Source organism: Cyprinus carpio, chromosome B10 (genome assembly GCF_018340385.1).
Source record: "Cyprinus carpio isolate SPL01 chromosome B10, ASM1834038v1, whole genome shotgun sequence".
In the NCBI taxonomy this organism is placed as follows: Eukaryota; Metazoa; Chordata; class Actinopteri; order Cypriniformes; family Cyprinidae; genus Cyprinus; species Cyprinus carpio.
The window spans coordinates 19,496,526-19,514,077 of record NC_056606.1 but is presented as its reverse complement, the minus strand read 5'-3'; the positions used below and the strand labels follow the sequence as shown (position 1 = coordinate 19,514,077).

General features: G+C 36.9%; 1 protein-coding gene across 1 annotated transcript in view; it reads left to right on the top strand.

Annotated features, from left to right (window-relative positions):
* Positions 1-7,357: 7,357 nt before the first annotated feature.
* tcf7l1a (transcription factor 7 like 1a) overlaps positions 7,358-17,552 on the top strand; it is a 29,056-nt gene continuing 18,861 nt past the window's right edge. Inside the window, exons 1-3 of the mRNA XM_019078579.2 lie at positions 7,358-8,092; positions 8,198-8,270; positions 8,379-8,506. Of these exons, the coding sequence (XP_018934124.1) occupies positions 7,907-8,092; positions 8,198-8,270; positions 8,379-8,506 (387 nt within the window). The 5' untranslated portion in view covers positions 7,358-7,906. The remainder of the gene's footprint in view (positions 8,093-8,197; positions 8,271-8,378; positions 8,507-17,552) is intronic.

Genomic DNA, 17,552 nt, shown 5'->3' with positions numbered 1-17,552 from the left:
TATAAAATATATTTATATAATATAAATTACAATATTAAAATAATTTAATTAAATAAATAAAATAATTATAGAAATTAATTTTTTAAAAACAAACAAAAACACAAACACAAACTCTATATGATGAAATAAAACAACACACACACACACACACACACATATATATGGTGAAATATAGGCCAGCTCATACCACCTCTCTTGCACCTTGGCTATTTGATGTTCTCCATGAGCTCAGTCATTCTGACTAACAGAATTATCTGTTAATAATCTTACTAGAAAGAGCTGCTTGTGGTTTCAACAAACCCATCACTTCATCACAAGTTAGATTCATCAACCATAACTCAAAAACAGCTAGAAACCTTGGAGATGTGATTGATGATAAGCTGAATTTCTCAGACCACATTGCTAAAACTGCCCGGTCCTGCAGATTTGCTTTATACAACATTAGAAAGATCAGGCCCTTTCTTTCAGAACAAGCTTCACAGCTCCTTGTTCAAGCTCTTGTTCTGTCCAGGCTGGACTATTGCAATGCTCTCTTGGCAGGTCTTCCAGACAGTTTTACCAAACTTTTACAATTAATCCAATGCAAGATTAATCTTTAAAGAGCAGAAAAGGATGCACGTTACACCTCTGAGCATCAGTTTGCACTGGCTACCAATAACTGCTCGCATAAAATTCAAGGCATTAACTAAACACTATGTTATATTTATGTATTCTAACTATAGTTTTTCTTTTTGTGTATGCATGTGTTTTATATATATCTTTGTTTTTGTTTTTGTTTTATATTGTGTGTATATATATATATATATATATATATATATATATATCTAACTAACACTTTTATATTTATATATATATATATTAATACCTTGCTTCATGTACTGCATTAGGCTAACTAAGACTTGTCATTTGCAATTACATATTGTTGCTCTTTTGGTAGTTTTGAATGCTTCTATTGTCCTCATTTGTAAGTTGCTTTGGTATTTTCAGTAGAGTTCAAAGGAAAACTTAAATTAAATGTGTATATATAGTATTATATATATATATATATATATAGAAATGTGTATTATTCAAATATATCATTTAAAATATTCAATTATATTGTACAATTATATAGTATTTTCAGTAGAGTTCAAAGGAAAACTTAAATTAAATGTGTATTATTCAAATATATCATTTAAAATATTCAATTATATTGTACAATTAAATGATATATATATACATATGTAATTTAAATGTAAAATATAATTTAATATTTACATATTAATATAATATTATATAATATATTTATGAAGATAATTTATATTTATAAAATGAATTTATTTAAATATGTAATTAAAATATAATATATAGTTGCACATTGTCCTTGTATTGTTCTGCCGGGACAGGAGTGTATGAGGGTTTATGCTAACCTAGTTCCTCTAAAAAGAAAGGTTTTTAATCTACTTTTAACAACCAATTTGGACTTTACCCACCTTTGTCCAAGTAGATTAAAATGAAGCCATTGCAGTGCACTTTAACTACTGACTAATACTCTTCACACCATTATACTTCAATTTACACCAGCATTTAGCCAACCAGCTTCTTCATAAAAATCATACTGGATGAATAGTAAATTTTGGAGATTTTTAAGGATATCTGTGACAGTGGGCACAGTGAAGTTAAAAAAAAAGCCCCACATGGTACACGGGTTTAGTAAAGAGCACTGAAGTGTAAATCAATCTGAAATCATGACTAATTGTTTTAATAAGGCTTAGCATTCCTAAAACATTTTAATCTAATTCAAAGTAGACCACATGAGAACTGGACAATAGTAAAATTCAGCTGCGCCTTTGAACATTAATCCACAGATTCAGAAAATCTCTGTTCATTCTGAAGTGTTTCTTTTTGTGCGTGATTTTCTGTAAAGTGTTTCCTATAGGTCAGAAGCGAGAGGGAAAATCAACCATCAAACCTAGATATTTATTACAGAAGCACAATAAAGAGACATTAAAAACTTGAGTATTTAAAAACATAATAAAGGGTCATTAAATACATAAATTAAACATCTTTAAACAAATATCTTAAATATTATATATATATATATATATATATATATATATATATATATATATATATATATATATATATATATATATATTTATGTGTATGTGTGTATGTATAAATATAAAATACAAAGTTAAATAAAATATAATTTATATTTATTTATAAATATAAACTACAATATTAACAATGTTAAATTTAACTCAAAATGCTAAGTTTTATAATTAATATATATAAATATTTTACATCTAATCTAAAAATATTTTATAAAATTACAAATAATTAAAACGTGATTTTTAATTATTTTAATACTACACACACATACAGTATACATACAAACATTTGTTACTGAGTTTTTAATGACTCTGTACTTCTATAATAAATATATTATAAAAAATATAAAATGTTTTTAAATATAAATCATTTACAACAAAAGAAGTAAAGTACCGCCCTATATTTTTTCCTATTGAATATGCTGTTTTATTTGGAAATATGTCCTGTTATGAAAGTAAAATGGATGGGTTGTGAACGGGACTTATGATGTTTTTAACAAACCTACAATCTATTGGCTGGCAGAAGTTTCTTAGAAATGCCACGTCCATTCTTTTGCAAGTAATGTTGTCAGGCCTGGCGTGCCATTCACAGCCTCTAAACATCTCAAAATAGTGTTACCTAAATACTCTATGATTACGCAAACACCCACATCTTCCTTACGAAGCAAGAAAGTGTCGTAACCATAAAATATTCTACTGTGGCATCCACAGCTGGTATGAATATAATTCCCTTTTGTATCCTAGCTGTTTTTGTGTGTTTTACAGCTTTGGATTTTACATCCTGTTCAGGTGAAACTGCACTCTATTATTTATGGCTCGTATAAAAATGTGCCTGTTCCCACGTGCTGTTGAAAGTTTTATTGTGTTAATTATACATTGGCAATGGCCCAGAGTCTGGAGGTCTGCTTAGAAAGTGGAGGTAATTGTGTCAAAAGGGAGGTTCAACACGTGTGCGAAGGCTTTAGCTCACGCCCAGAGTATTTGCATCTTTTTTTCCGCTGTCTTACAGTTACTTGCATGGATTTTGCATGATGGGACATGTCCTGAGTGACAAACAGCTCTCATTGGTGGTAATGATGGCTGGTTAATGGGTACATAATGTCTCTGTGTTATCTATTGATTCTGTACTTTCAATAGTAGAAATCAATGGCCATAAACAGCAGAAAAACAAAACTCCAACGTGATCCATATGAAAACACAGCTAAGTCAAAAGTTAGTATTCTTTTACGTACAGTATGTATACATTGTACGTAATATATATATATAATATATATATATATTCATGGGAAACTTAGGTTTAGAAGTCTGTTATATATATATATAATATATATATACAAACACACACACACAAATCTTAATATATATTTCATGGGAAACTTAGGTTTAGAAGTCTGTTTAAATAACTAACCCTTAGTATGAGCAAAATAATAGTTACGCTTCTTACCAAAGTACATTATGTGACAGTTCAGATGAAACTGCAAACGTTGATTATGAATTGTCTGCGAATGTCATTCTCAGGACAAGTCACAGAAGATGAAAGCGGAAGAAGCCAGCGGTGAACCCAGGATTGACCTCTCACATGTGCAGAATGAGGGAAAGCTTTGTTTCAGATTGTCTTAAAATAGGAACTAGTTCCTCATTTTTCTCTTGGAGTATTCAGAATATAACAGTCAACAGTTTCTGGTGGGAAACAAATTTTGCCGGCCCTACGAAACCGAGAATCGTCTCACGTCTTTGGTTGATTTAATACAGCGTTGATTCGGCTCATCACTTCACATTTTGCTTTGATTACACAACAAAAGGACAGAAATAAGGTGTTAAAACATGAAAGCACCCGAATTTTGTGGCACAAAAAAGTAGGGTAGGATGAGAGAGAGAAGAAATGGCAGGTAATGCAATATTCATGTGCACAAGGCAGATTTCCCTTTAGTTCTCATGATTAGAGGAGAGAAATCTTCACCCGGCCCGTCTTCTCAGAGGATGGATGCATTAATGGCAAGTTGTTATTTTTTGCTACTTTCAGAGAAGAGAGAAGATGTGGCTTCATCAAGGAGATGCACTTCTCCTTCCCCTGCTCTTTGATGTAGTGAAAAGACGTCCACGGTTAACCCTGAGTGTGCAGCGCCTGAGTATTTCTCTTTCAAGCCTGAGATGATGAAAGTGATAGTGCCGTGGTGGCGCTGTATCAGGGGGAGTCCAGCTTCTCTCGAAAAAGAGACGTGACCCTGATTGAAATGAGGAACATATTTGATCTTGAAATGAAGTGCTTCCTTGCTTTGCACTAATGCACTCATCTTTGATCATCAAACGTAAATGATATTACCACATTGCCTTTAAAGCTTACTGAACGACACGCCAGCATATTGTCCGGAGAATATTGGAGTCATTGCTGGAAGGATGTTCATTGTGTAGAATATTTCCAGATGAGATGAGCACCAGTGTATTTGAAATAGAGCAAACTAATGTTTTGTTTTTTGTTTTCAAAGTTGTATATAAAGATTAATGGAATATGCTTTAAAAATATATATATTCACTCTTTCTATATCAAAATTTCATGTTTAATGTACTGTGTGCTAGTGAAATTTACTAGCAATTTCAGTCTTAAGACAATCAGAATATATTTAGATATGTATAAATAAGGAAATATAAGTAACTATAACTTTATTTGTGTGTGTGTGTGTGTGTGTATATATGTGTGTGTGTGTGTGTGTGTGTGTGTGTGTGTGTGTGTGTGTGTGTATATATATATATATGTATATGCATGAACATTTAAAAATAAATCCATCAATTGGTGAATAATACATTTCTTTTTCATTTTTTTTTTTTTTCAGATCTACTTTAAATATATAGATATACAGAAATATCAATATATCTAAACCAAATAAATTTAAATAGACAATTATATAGAAAATAATGGAAAATAAATGTGTATATATTTAGATATATATAAATAATTTTGGGTAATCTTTTGTTTATAAATGTATATCAATCTTTTCTTTCTTTATTATTATTGTGTTTATTTTCTTTATATTATATATATATATATATTATATATATATATATATATATATATATATATATATATATATATATATATATATATATATATATATATAAAGAAATACATCTTGGAAGATAAATGTTAAATCTTAAAATATGTTTTGAGTAAATGTAAAATGTAGTTAAAAAAAGTTTTGGACAATAGAAATATATTGTATTTATATGTATTTTGGGGTCACTTTAATGTATGTTTTAAAATATATTGGGGCAAGACATTCATATTAAATCTTAAATTACATTTTAAGTAAATGTATTTATCATATGGAGATTAATACTTTTCTTTACAGCATTTTACTACTATATATTACCAGCATGTAAATCCTTCACCACATTTTTTTTTTTTTTTTCCAGTGTGCATATTTGGGAGCCGGTATATTATATTCTGGAGTTGTGCCAGTCATTCAAGAATCACAAAACTGTTTAACACGCACCTGTTCCACATGCTTGATTTGATTAACCCCTCTCGTTTTATTTATTTGGTTTCAAATTTATTCAAATTTTTGGGTTGGATGCAGAGATGGTGCAGAAGATGTGTTATTTATCCTTGGCCAATGGAGAGGAAATCTGAGAGTGAAATTCCCATGTTGCTGATAACCACAAAGTCAACATGTCAATAATTCATTGCTCATATGATTTAATATATCAGCGTTTGAATTATTTATTCTCTTGGTTTCTCTCTCTCTCCGCCTGACAATCTGAATCTGACTCTCCCAGTACTTTCATATTCATTTCAATTGGACTGCTGCTGAATGATTTATGGACGGCTGACTTGGCCATGCACTACATGTAAAAGGCCATCCGTGCTGATGGAAAAAACAAACATGGACACAGTCCGGAGTATTTGAGCTGCTCTCACCGGCGGCCCCTGGAGAGGAGCGCTGGAGCCAGTGAACACAGGAGGATACAGAAAACCACAAGAGTGAAAACTAGAGGCTTAATAGAGTTCAGTAGGAGACAAACCTGCAAAGATTCTAGATTGCATGTTCAGATAAAGAGCCCTTTGGCTCACAATATAGTCTTAAGCCACCTGTGGGAGACAGAATCCACAGGTGGACCTGGACCTGGTTTAAAGTAAAGGTTTAAAAGAATCACTGTTTTAAGTTTGAAAGCCACTGAAGTATATGCAGGTGTATCTCAACCAGCAAGTAGTTCCACCAGTTGTAAATCAGATCAAGCATTGTAAAACTGTATGTTTCTATAAGAAGCTTTGTTGTGTTTTTCCTAACAACCACCTCCTACCCTATTTATCCGGCAACATGGAAAATGTCCCGTATTGTAGTCTACCCTCACAAAACAAGATGTGGGCTGAGGTGGCCTTTGAGTTCCTGCAACATCTGAACAGTCGATTTTTATAATCAGACTACATCTGAGATCATCTGCTGATTACAAATGTTATAAAATAATGTCAGTTTAAATAGATAGATAGATAGATAGATAGATAGATAGATAGATAGATAGATAGATAGATAGATAGATATATAGATAGATAGATCAAATAAGATAGATAGATAGATAGATTAGATAAAAAAAAATCAAACATAAGAAAACATTAAAAAATACTACATAGATACTATTAGATAAAAAGTATGTTTGTGTGTGTGTGTGTGTGTGTGTGTGTGTGTGTGTGTGTGTGTGTGTGGGTAGGTAGATAAAATGATTGGTAAATGATTAGTAATAGTATGTTGTTGTTGTTGTTGTTGTTATTGTAATGAAGCTGATTTGTAACCCAGGACCACAAAACCAATCATAAGTAGAACTGGACATCATGTTCCATGTAGATATTTTGTAAATTTCCTACAGTAAATATATAAAAACTTATTTTTTGATTAGTAATATGCTATACTAAGAACTTCATTTGGACAACTTTTAAGGCCAATTTTCTTAATATTTTTCGCACCCGCAGATTCCAGATTTTTTTTAAATAGTTGTATCTCAGCCAAATATTGTCCTATCCTAACAAACCATACATCTATGGAAAGCTTATTTATTTATTCTTATTTATTTATACTTATTATTATTTATTATAAATATCAAATTTCACAAAATTGACCCTTATGACTGGGTTTGTGGTCCAGGGTCACATTTGTTTGAATCCAGGAGGTCTCTTCTAGAGAAGTGTTGACTGTCTCTTTAAGGGGGTTGTCTTGTGAATAGAGTGTCGGTTTACATCTCAGACTCCTCCTCCTTCATTCTGATGAGGGTGTTCCTTCCTTCTGCCCCAGTCCACTTCCACCATCCAGGGATACAAATGTTTCTTTATCCACATTTGAATCTGTCACCGGGGCCGAATTATAAATAGGCTATTAAACATACAGTCGGGACGTTCGCGCGCCTTCAATCAAACCATGGGATTGAGACGCTGACACGGAGAGGTTCGAGCGTTTGGAAGAGAAACTCTAAAGGAACTGCACTGCCTGAAACTTTGTATCCTCACCTTTGTTTCGCGAAACTTTTTTCGTGCATGACTTTCCGTTCTCCGCAGGACTATCGGAAGTTTCCAGGCTCGCGAATGGATATCAAATGATGCCCGTGGACTGTCTGGGGGGTTTATTTCAGTGTGGTTTTGTAGGAAGAAAACCCCAATCCACAACCCACAGGCTTCTGATCTGATCATGGGAAAACTGGGAACGTCTTGTTTTTTCTAGCCTCGGCACAGTCGCGCTTGTAAGGTTTGGGGTTAGTTCGGATTACAGTTCTCGCTGAGAGAAGAAAGTTTCGTTTTAATCAGACTTTTGGGGGTTTAAAGTGCCAACATGCCTCAATTAAACGGAGGAGGAGGCGATGACCTGGGAGCAAACGATGAACTTATTTCCTTCAAAGATGAGGGTGAGCAAGAGGAGAAAATATCAGAGAATGTGTCGTCGGAGAGAGATCTGGACGAGGTGAAATCTTCTCTAGTGAACGAGTCCGAGAACAACAGCAGCTCATCAGACTCCGAAGTAAGCAAAACAGTTTTGTACTATCATTTAGTGCACTAATCTTTGCATATAAGTGTTAATTAGAAGCGCTAAAACTAAACCGATGCTTTATTTCCCAAATGCAAGCAAACAGACAGACGTCCCCGACCCAGACCAGAACTAGAAAGTTACGAGAAACAGAGAGAATACTTTGCGGAAGGTAAAAAAATAAATAAATAAAAATAACCTTCTAGATGTATTCCTTGTGTTTTGTGTGAGTGATTTATGCATAGTAATGAAAATTATTTGTTTGCTGTCGCCCCTTAAGCTTTGCGACGACAACAAGATGGAGGATTTTTCAAGGGACCCCCTTATGCTGGTTATCCGTTTCTTATGATCCCAGATATTACGAATCCATACCTCTCCAACGGATCGCTATCTCCCAGCACAAGAACGGTACGTGCCACTTCACTTTAAACGCAACTATCACCTTCATGACGTCACGCCGCACTCCGTAAATTTTTCTGTTGCAATACGCGCGATAAAAAGTCGCCTTTCAATGCGCCATATTCTCTTCTTTGTTTGACTTTTTCCTGTTTAGGATCTCTTTTAAGCCTCAAAAACTAGTTAATACCCAAGCAAGCTTTGTCTTCCAGAAGTTCACCGTTGTTTGTTACCACTTGTTGAGTCTTGAGCATGCATGTATTAGGAGGCCATTCTGATGCATTGCACAATAAGTCATTTACTTGGGCTCACCCGAGCACAAAAGAAGCCTTTATTCGCCGCCTCCAATGGCACGAAAATGGACTTTTCGCAGTGAGACGTCTGCACAATTAATTTTGTATTATCATAACAGGCGACAAACTGGAGGCAAGCCCAGGCAGATAGGATTCATCCAGCTTTTGGTGTCAGGAATGTGTCTTTACTCCTTTTGTTGTTGTGTGATAGGATGTTGCCCGGTTAGAGAGTCGAATTTACAACTGGGCGCATAGATATCGAAAGCAGGAATGTTGGTTCTGATTGCAAGGCTTTATGGCTTATGTTATGAAGACCTTTGAGTTCATTTGAGCCACATAGAAATTTTCTAGATAAGTTCTTCCTCATCAGTGAAACTGTCTTTCAATTAGAGGGCTGTTAGGCGACTATTGTTATCATTAGTTACTGCTTGACGGCCCTATCGGAGGTCTCTACTGGATGCCCATTATCTTAATGACATCTTCACCTGGGGGGGTGGTTTGGCTACCTGAGCACCAAGCCCCCACCGAGGTGTCTGAATCGCAGGCAAATTGCTGCATATGTTTGCCTTCCTCCATTTAGCTCCATTGGAGTTCTTTTTCGCACAGTGTTTGCCTGTTACTTTCTAAAGCTGCTGTGTCAATGTATAAGTGATGAGGCATGCGAACGTAGGCTAACATGTCATTGTGGAAAAATTTGAGCAAGACTGTGGCGATAAACATTCGTTCATTGTGCTGCTAACTCATGAGAATGCATGAATCTTTTGGTCATACATTTGGATATTAGATGTGGCATTAGGTTTGCTTGTTTGCAGCACAATGTTTTTTTTTTAACTCGTCAAATAGTATTAGCCAGAGAATGGTTGCTGTTGCATGAGTGGTTTGACTAAGGAAAACAGGTTACCTCTAGCAGCTGTAACAAAGAGCGACTGTGATTCTAGTAGATAAGATGGATAATAACATCTGACTTCTGGCTTGTTGGTGTGTGTGTGTGTGTGTGTGTGTGAGCCTGAAGGCAACTGATTCAACCGTGTCTTTCCCATTGTACAATAGAAAGGTTGTGTATAGTTTTGGAGTACAAAAGTTTGTGAAGCGCCACTCAGTCTATGAGGGGGAAAAAACATGTAATGTTACTGAACCGAAGCTGAAGATTGTTTACAGTAACTGTTGGCACTGGATTTTCAATATAAACACAACCTGCTATGCTAAGATTTTTTGAGGGAGCTTTATTTTCTCTCAGGTCTTTTTGTTTTAGTTTGTACGGTGAAAAAAAACCCACTAAAGCTCTTCTCGTTGAGGGTTTAGCTTCCCTCTTTCAGTTATAAAGGAGCTTTAGATACTTTTTCTTAACTGAGTTATTCGACTTTAACAAGGTTTGCTTTGACCCCAGGTTGAAGTTGCTTAAGGTTTTATCTTCCACAATGTCCTCTTTTTGCAAATGCTAATTCAGCACTTTTGTAGATTTGAACATTCCCATCAGTTTAACAGCATTGCTCTTTGTTCGCTAATTATCACTTCCTTATTTAATAATGTTTCTTAATTGATTTAATTATATTCTGGTGGGTGTAAACAGCAGGGTAAAAGTCCACTGATTAGTCAACATATTTTTGATAGTGCTGTGAGGCTAATCTTGTTTGATTTTCTTACTTGGATTTGTTGGTGTGGCTGTAATGTTTTGTTTATTAATTTGGTCTGCTAAAGTTTGTTAGATGCTATTGCTAACATTGTATGCTAGCTTAATCCTAGTGTAACACATAGGTTTGCCAACTTCAGAAAATGAAAATATGGGACAATCACCCTAAAGTGGGGGAGGAGGGTTGGGGTGAGTACCGTGTACACACACACACATATATAGTATGCAAGAAAATGCAGATTTTTCAATTAAAGACAACTTATAGATTTAATATGGGCTGCTTTTGGTGCTTGACACATTTTTATTGGTCATTTTGTGTTTCAAGAATAAGGTCCAAGATTAAGGATTATGCTTTTAGTTACTTAAATATAAAATGTTTTTTCTCTATTTAACAACATTACAATAGTGAAAGACGACTTCCCTTACTGATCACGTCTCTTGCGCAGTGGGATGTTGGACTCATGAAAAATAATCACGTTGTTTGTATTCACCAAAATTGATTTATTGAAATCAAAACACGGGCGGAATTGGTGTTAGTGCGAGAGGCGCTTGCTGTGTGGCGGGAGCGACCAGCCATCAGAGCATTTCGAAGCCTTCCTATAACATTTATGTTCACGATTTCTGATTTACTTAACGTATACTGCGTGAGGGGGGCTGTGATTGGACAGGTATCGGTGATCATTCTCAAGTGATCAGCACTGCTACTGTTGTATCAGTCAGTGGTTAGATCTGTGTAGCAGTCAAAAAACGGGACAAGGGAGGTCACGTACAGGACAAATCAATTAGGCCCAAAATACAGGACGTCCCGGCTAATACAGGAGCACAGTAGTAAGTGAAGCTGACTTTGCAAAAACTAGCAACGTTTAAGGTCCATTCACACCAAGAATAATAACTTCAATAACTATATAAGTGGATGAATTCTGGACAAAACACCTGTTGCAAAAACTAGCAAAAAAGTTTGTCAAGGTCTGTTCACAACAAAAATGATAATTCTAATGATTCTAATTCTCATTCTTCAAATGGGAAAAAAGCATTGTTGTTGAAGCACTTTGCATTTGTGTATTCACTTACATTGGGGTTGAGCCAAGCTAACCCACGATTTTAATGAAATAAGTGTACTTATTGCACAAAGTCATACTAGTGAATAAGTGGCAAGACCTTGATCGCATAGCTGTGCAGTCGGAGCACGTTGGCCCTTTTTGACTGGCATTCTCTTCCCCTCCATCTTTCTTCCACTATTTAAACTCTCTCCTCTACGATGGTATTTTAAGACCTACTAGACAATATAAAGTAAACAGAGGAATTGTCCTGCTTACGAGAGGGCCTCATTTTACATAAACAAACAGTGCTCAGGAGAGCGGCCCTGTCAACAGCCCAAGCCTTTTCCACACACTCAGCACTCAGAGACGGGGTGGGGGTAGATGGCTAGAGAGAAACCAGGCACCCCCCTCTGGCCTGTCCCACCTCCCCGTCTTCAGCTACAGAGGGGACATTGTCCAGGCCTTTAAGCTAAGACAGCATTCCTGTAGTGCAAGACGGTTCAGGAAACCTGAAAACCGGTGTACGAATGTTTGCACAATTGACCAAATAAATACGCCTTTACAAATTTATCCCGACTTAATGTGTTATGTTTTTTTTTCTTCTGTAAGGATAAACTAAACAAATCCAAATTAATTTAGAAATATTTCGGTCTCCCTTTTGCTGTGTAGAAGAAGGGTGTGCTATGAATGCTGCGTCTTGTTAGGAGGCCAGGAATTGCATGAGACATAAACCAATTCTCCTTTTTCCCCTTTTAATGTTACTACTTCATCAAGTGGTGACCATTTAAAAACCTTCCCGCCGTTGGACACATTCCACCGAAGACCCTTTCTGGTAACCTGATTATTGACTGAGATTAAAACCAGAAGAAAGAAATGTCAAGCCAAACATTATTTTTCTCCTCTGGTTTTCCACACAAGCTTGGCGTTGTTCTAGACATCAGGTTTTTTTTTTTTTGGGGGTTTTTTGAACAAGGCAAAATAAAGACCTAATTTACAGACGCTCCTCCTGAAAGGAGAGTGGTTTATGAATCTGTATGTGAGGGCAAACCACAGGGGCTGAAGAAATGCTACAGGAAGTAGATAAAGGAATGCAGGGAGCTGTTCCCAAGGCCGTAACGCAGATCTCTTTCCTGTTGATCATATCACGTCCTGTGCTAGCTGCATGGAATCATTCTGAATTTGCTGTGTTTTTGCAATGGATTTTATCTCTTTGGCCAATTATATTCATATGGCATTGTGTTTACAGTATGGTGTAAATAGCAAGAGTGCCATCATTACACAGTTGTTTTAATTAGTTTGTGTTTTTAATGTAGTGAAGCAGAACTGCTCCGTATCTTAATGCATCTGATTTTTCTTTTATTATTATTAGGGCTGCATGATAAATCGAATGTGATTGTCATGTGCATCTCGTCAGTAAAGCCGGTTCTGTGATTGGTAGTAAATCTCCATCACGTGCATTCAGATGGAGCGGCATTTAATATACAGAGCCATAGTTTGATGACAAGCTACGAAATATCTTGTTCATAATCGCAGATGAATCACATTCGATTATGAACGTGATATAACTACGGCTCTGTGTATTAAATGCTGCTCCATCTGAACGCAAGTGATGGAGATTTACTACTAATCACAGAACCGGCTTTACCTACGAGATGCTCTTGACAATCACATGCGATTTATCATGCAGCCCTAATTATTATTAAAAATTTTGAAAACTCATTTGCAATACTTTCTAATTAATTTCTGCTACTTATGCTTATACAGTCCTAGAAAAAGCTAATGCATATGATAGCTTTTTCTGTAGCCGTTTGTAAGTTACTGAAAAGTTTAAACACCGTGGAGCTATCAAAATCATTGACTTGATTTGTTAAACATCTCAACCAGACTGGCATAGCAACATTGGTTCAGCCAATGGCATGAGTTTTGGGGCAGGGCTGCTTGTTTGAATGACCAACTGCAGACAGAGGCAGTTTTTGAGTCATTTTTGCACCGAAATTACACGTAGAAACTGATATTTCTTTTAATTTTTTGATAATTTTTTTCATTCTTTTGCACAACTCAAAATAATAGGCTTTGATTTATTCATGCTTTGAAAAAAATCTAATGGCAGAAGTGTTGGTTTGATGAATAATTAAGCATAGTCTCATCATTATACTTTCTTTTTTATATGCAATTTGTTTCACCTCAGTATTCAGGTGTGTGTTTATCTTTTTGTCATTGTAAAGTATCTTTTCATTTTGTTTGCACTCCCATTCATTTGTCCTTGTGGGAAAACTCAGGGCTGTGAATCAAAATAATTTCAAGTGTCCGAAGACAAATCAGGAATCTAAAATGGATGCAGTTAGCCTGATCTTTTAGGGCCGTGCTCCATTGGGAGCAATATAAAAAAAAAAATTCCCAAGGCAAAACAGTCTGAAGCCTCATTGGTGATTCTGTGTTGGTTTTAGTGAGTGTGTGCGAGCCGCTGACGTCATTCTCCATTGATAAGATTGTGCTGGCAGTGGTCAGCGCTCATCAAAACCCACTTCATGTTCGCTTGCATGTCCTGCAGTGAAATTCACCCCACCTCCCCATTTTGGTCACAAAAAACAGCAAGCTCTCGCTCAGAGCTGCGTACTGACTTCATGCATCACTCCATGCTAATAAAACTTGATTGTGCGGGGATAAAGTTTAAGGGGGTGGGGGGGCTTCAGGCTTCATCAGTCTGGTATTTTTAACAGCTGTTTTCAGTTATTACCTCGCAGTCAGAGCTTCCTGGGGCCTCGGGAGGGGGAGGGAGGGAGGGAGTGAGCGGGGTGCAGGGGGGTAGTTGGGGTAAAGCATTATGGGAAAGAAACAAAGCAAGCTGTGGGGATGAGGGTGCCAGGTGGGTGAGAAAGTTGGCATGTGGCCAAGAAGTAAGTGTGTGTGTGTACGCGCGTCCTGTTGGCTTAGTTGGAGCACGTGACACTGCGATAACGCATTATCTCATCGCAGCCCTCTACGGTCTCACATGGCCTTGTTATGCCCGCTGCTTCATGCCAGGCTGAAAAGGCCACGGGAGATCTGATATCTTCAGCATCAAGATTTTCTTGTAGGGTGAGGTGTACTTTCAGCTAATTCCTTATGTGATCAGTTGCTTGTGATATGGTTATGATGGCGTGCTTTTAATTACAGATGTCCACCCCCGCCCCCCCCAACGTTACCTTTAGCACAAAGAATGCATGTCTTCTGACTTACGAAACCTGATAAAAAAGAGAGTGGCTGATATGGAGTTTTTAAGGGCCGATTCCAACACTGTCATGCTTTGTGAAATTTAGCTTGTGCAGCTGGAAGCATCTGCATTCACATATTTACTTATTTTATGCAATATTTATAATGCAAGAATGTCATGTCGATATATATAAAACATACATATGTGTGTGTGTGTGTATATTCACACACATATATGTATGTTTTATTTATTTATATAAAATAATTAAAAATGTTTAAATGATGAAAAAGTATGTGATACCCACAAAAAAAAAGTATTTATATATATATGTATATATATATATATATATATATATATATATATATATATATATATATATATATATATATATATATATGTATATATATATATATATATATATATATATATATATATATATATATTAGGGTTGTGCCGATAGATGATAGTATCATGTATCGACGATAGTCAGAGATATCGACGATAGCGGATGTCTTTGTCGATAGTCAAGACGATACTAGGCTCAGTTATGTTATGCCACAGTTATGTTAGAATGCATCTCATTCGTTTCTGTTGGGGTTGCTTCGGGCTCGTCATGGGGCGCACGGTCCAGAGCGCTGTATGACTGATGCATCAGTTCAATTTAACTTTACTCCAAATATATGAACTTAGCCTACCTAAGTGTCAGTTTGATTTTATTTTATTTTTTTCATGTAAGCTGTAGCTTCTAACCTTGAAATCAAAACATACTCATTATTTTATGACAATTACTGCTTTATTTAATCAGAAACACAGTCTAAATGTTATTTGGGTAGGCTATTTTACCTTTAATTTAATTAGAAGTAGGCCAACAGTGCCTCCTTCAGATTAAAACTCCTTACCGAATGGGCATTAGGACCTGGGGGAGACTGCCGCTTCTGCCACTACGCTGTGCTATTACTGTTTACTCTATCACACACCGAACGCATCATTCTGTACATGTTTTCACAGATTAAATGCAGTGATCCAAAACAGTCTAAGTCAAAACAATCTAATCATCATTCAGACAAAAATTTGCTGATCTAATTGCTAGCACACCCTGAGCACGTGTGAGTTAAGGTTTTCCTCTTATCTGCAAGACATATTGGCATAATTTGCCGATATTTACATTTAAAGCCATTATCGGCCGTGTATGAGTATGTATGTCCGTATATCATGTATCATGTCCGATAATATGTGTGCATCTCTATATATATATATAGTACTTGCGTTTGCTTTTGTAGACGGACTTGACACTAGCAGTGAGTGTTATAGTATTGATTGTCATGGTGTCAGCCGTGAAGCTTTGCCCATGTTGAGTGTATGTATTTTCCCCAGCCGTCTTTGCCCAAGAGTTTCCCCGTCTTAAAGAGTCATCGGTGTAGAAGCTCTTTGTGGGCAGGGGCTTGGGGGTGGGCAGGCGGCCCCGATTCTCGTGTGAAATGAGGGATGTTCTATAGTGACTCTTGGCCGAGGCGGCAGGGAGTGTATGGGAGCTTTTATGAATAGGGGCCTTTCAGTCGTTCAGTATGGCTCTGAAAGGCTGAACAAAAGCCTAGAGGGTGGCAACTGAGAACTACACGGTAGATCCACAAAACACTTCACTTTGCAGCGGCGTACTCGTAATCCCTAAGACATCAGCCATTCCAAACGTACGCATTCAAGAAATGTCACATAAACAAAGTGGACGGCTGACAAATCTTCGAGAAGTTTAACGCCATAATTGGTGTTCAATTGGCCAGGCTTATGGTTGTCAAAATGCTGGATTTGTTGTCGGCCTGGGAGTCTTATTCAAACACTCTGGTTGCTGAAATTTTGTGGGAATTTGTTTCCCTGGATCCTAAATGGAGATGGGTCGTTTTTCCATGTGTTTGACAGTGAGATACATCTTCACATTGTTTCAGTTAGGGGTGAGAGGTCAAGGTTCACAGCCTGTTGACGTGACACAGTTGAGTGGGCACCAAAGTTCCCAGATTCCAGTAGGGGGGTTGTCGTTTCATTCCAGGCCTGGCAGCCCCCCCCCACCTCCCCTTCTAAACTCTACATTAGGATTCACTCAGAGCTGTCAGACAACATGTAGCGAACAACTTGCGCACACCCTGCCGCTCACTTCCTCTCAAAAACGATGGTCCGTGGCGTGATGATTAATTAGAAAAAAAGAACATAACAAAACCTTACTCCAGTTCTTTTTACTCCAGACATTCATTGGTCCGCTGCAGTCTGGCTCATTCAGATTGGTGGAGTGGAAGTGACATAACCGCTGGCACAAAAGAGCAGCCGTGTGATTGGAGGAGAATGCGTATTGTGTGCCGTTGGGGGTCCGTCACAGACACGGCGCTTCTACAGCTCTCACCCTGACCACAAGGTTGAGAGCGGCTCCATTGTCACATGACATGTTCACACTGGACCTCAAGCTTTTGTGTGTGTGCATGCTTTTTTGTTTGTACATGAGAGTGTATGTCTTATCCAGCTGGGCCTTGTGGGTCAGGGCATGGGCCGCCCCTCCCCGCACACAGCTGCAGTTTGGACCCAGTGGCGCAGTTGAGGGCTTGTGAAAACCCCCTGAGCCTTCCTCATTTCTCCAGATGAGTACCTCATTGTAATCGACTGAACAGGAGTGCACTTTTTTCTTCTCTGTACTTTTGTGTTACTTGTAAACTTGTCTAAAAGTTTCATTCTTTGTCAACCAAAACTCGTTCTCTGTTTTAGTTTTTTTTTATAAACTCTTCAAAAGTGATTACCATTTCAACAGTTACAAGTCCTGTTGAGTTTTGGTTGACCACATTAAGAAAGTTAAGGGATATAACCATTGTTTCCAGTGTAACTGTAGGTTTCCAACATATTTTCCCAATATGTAACATTTCCA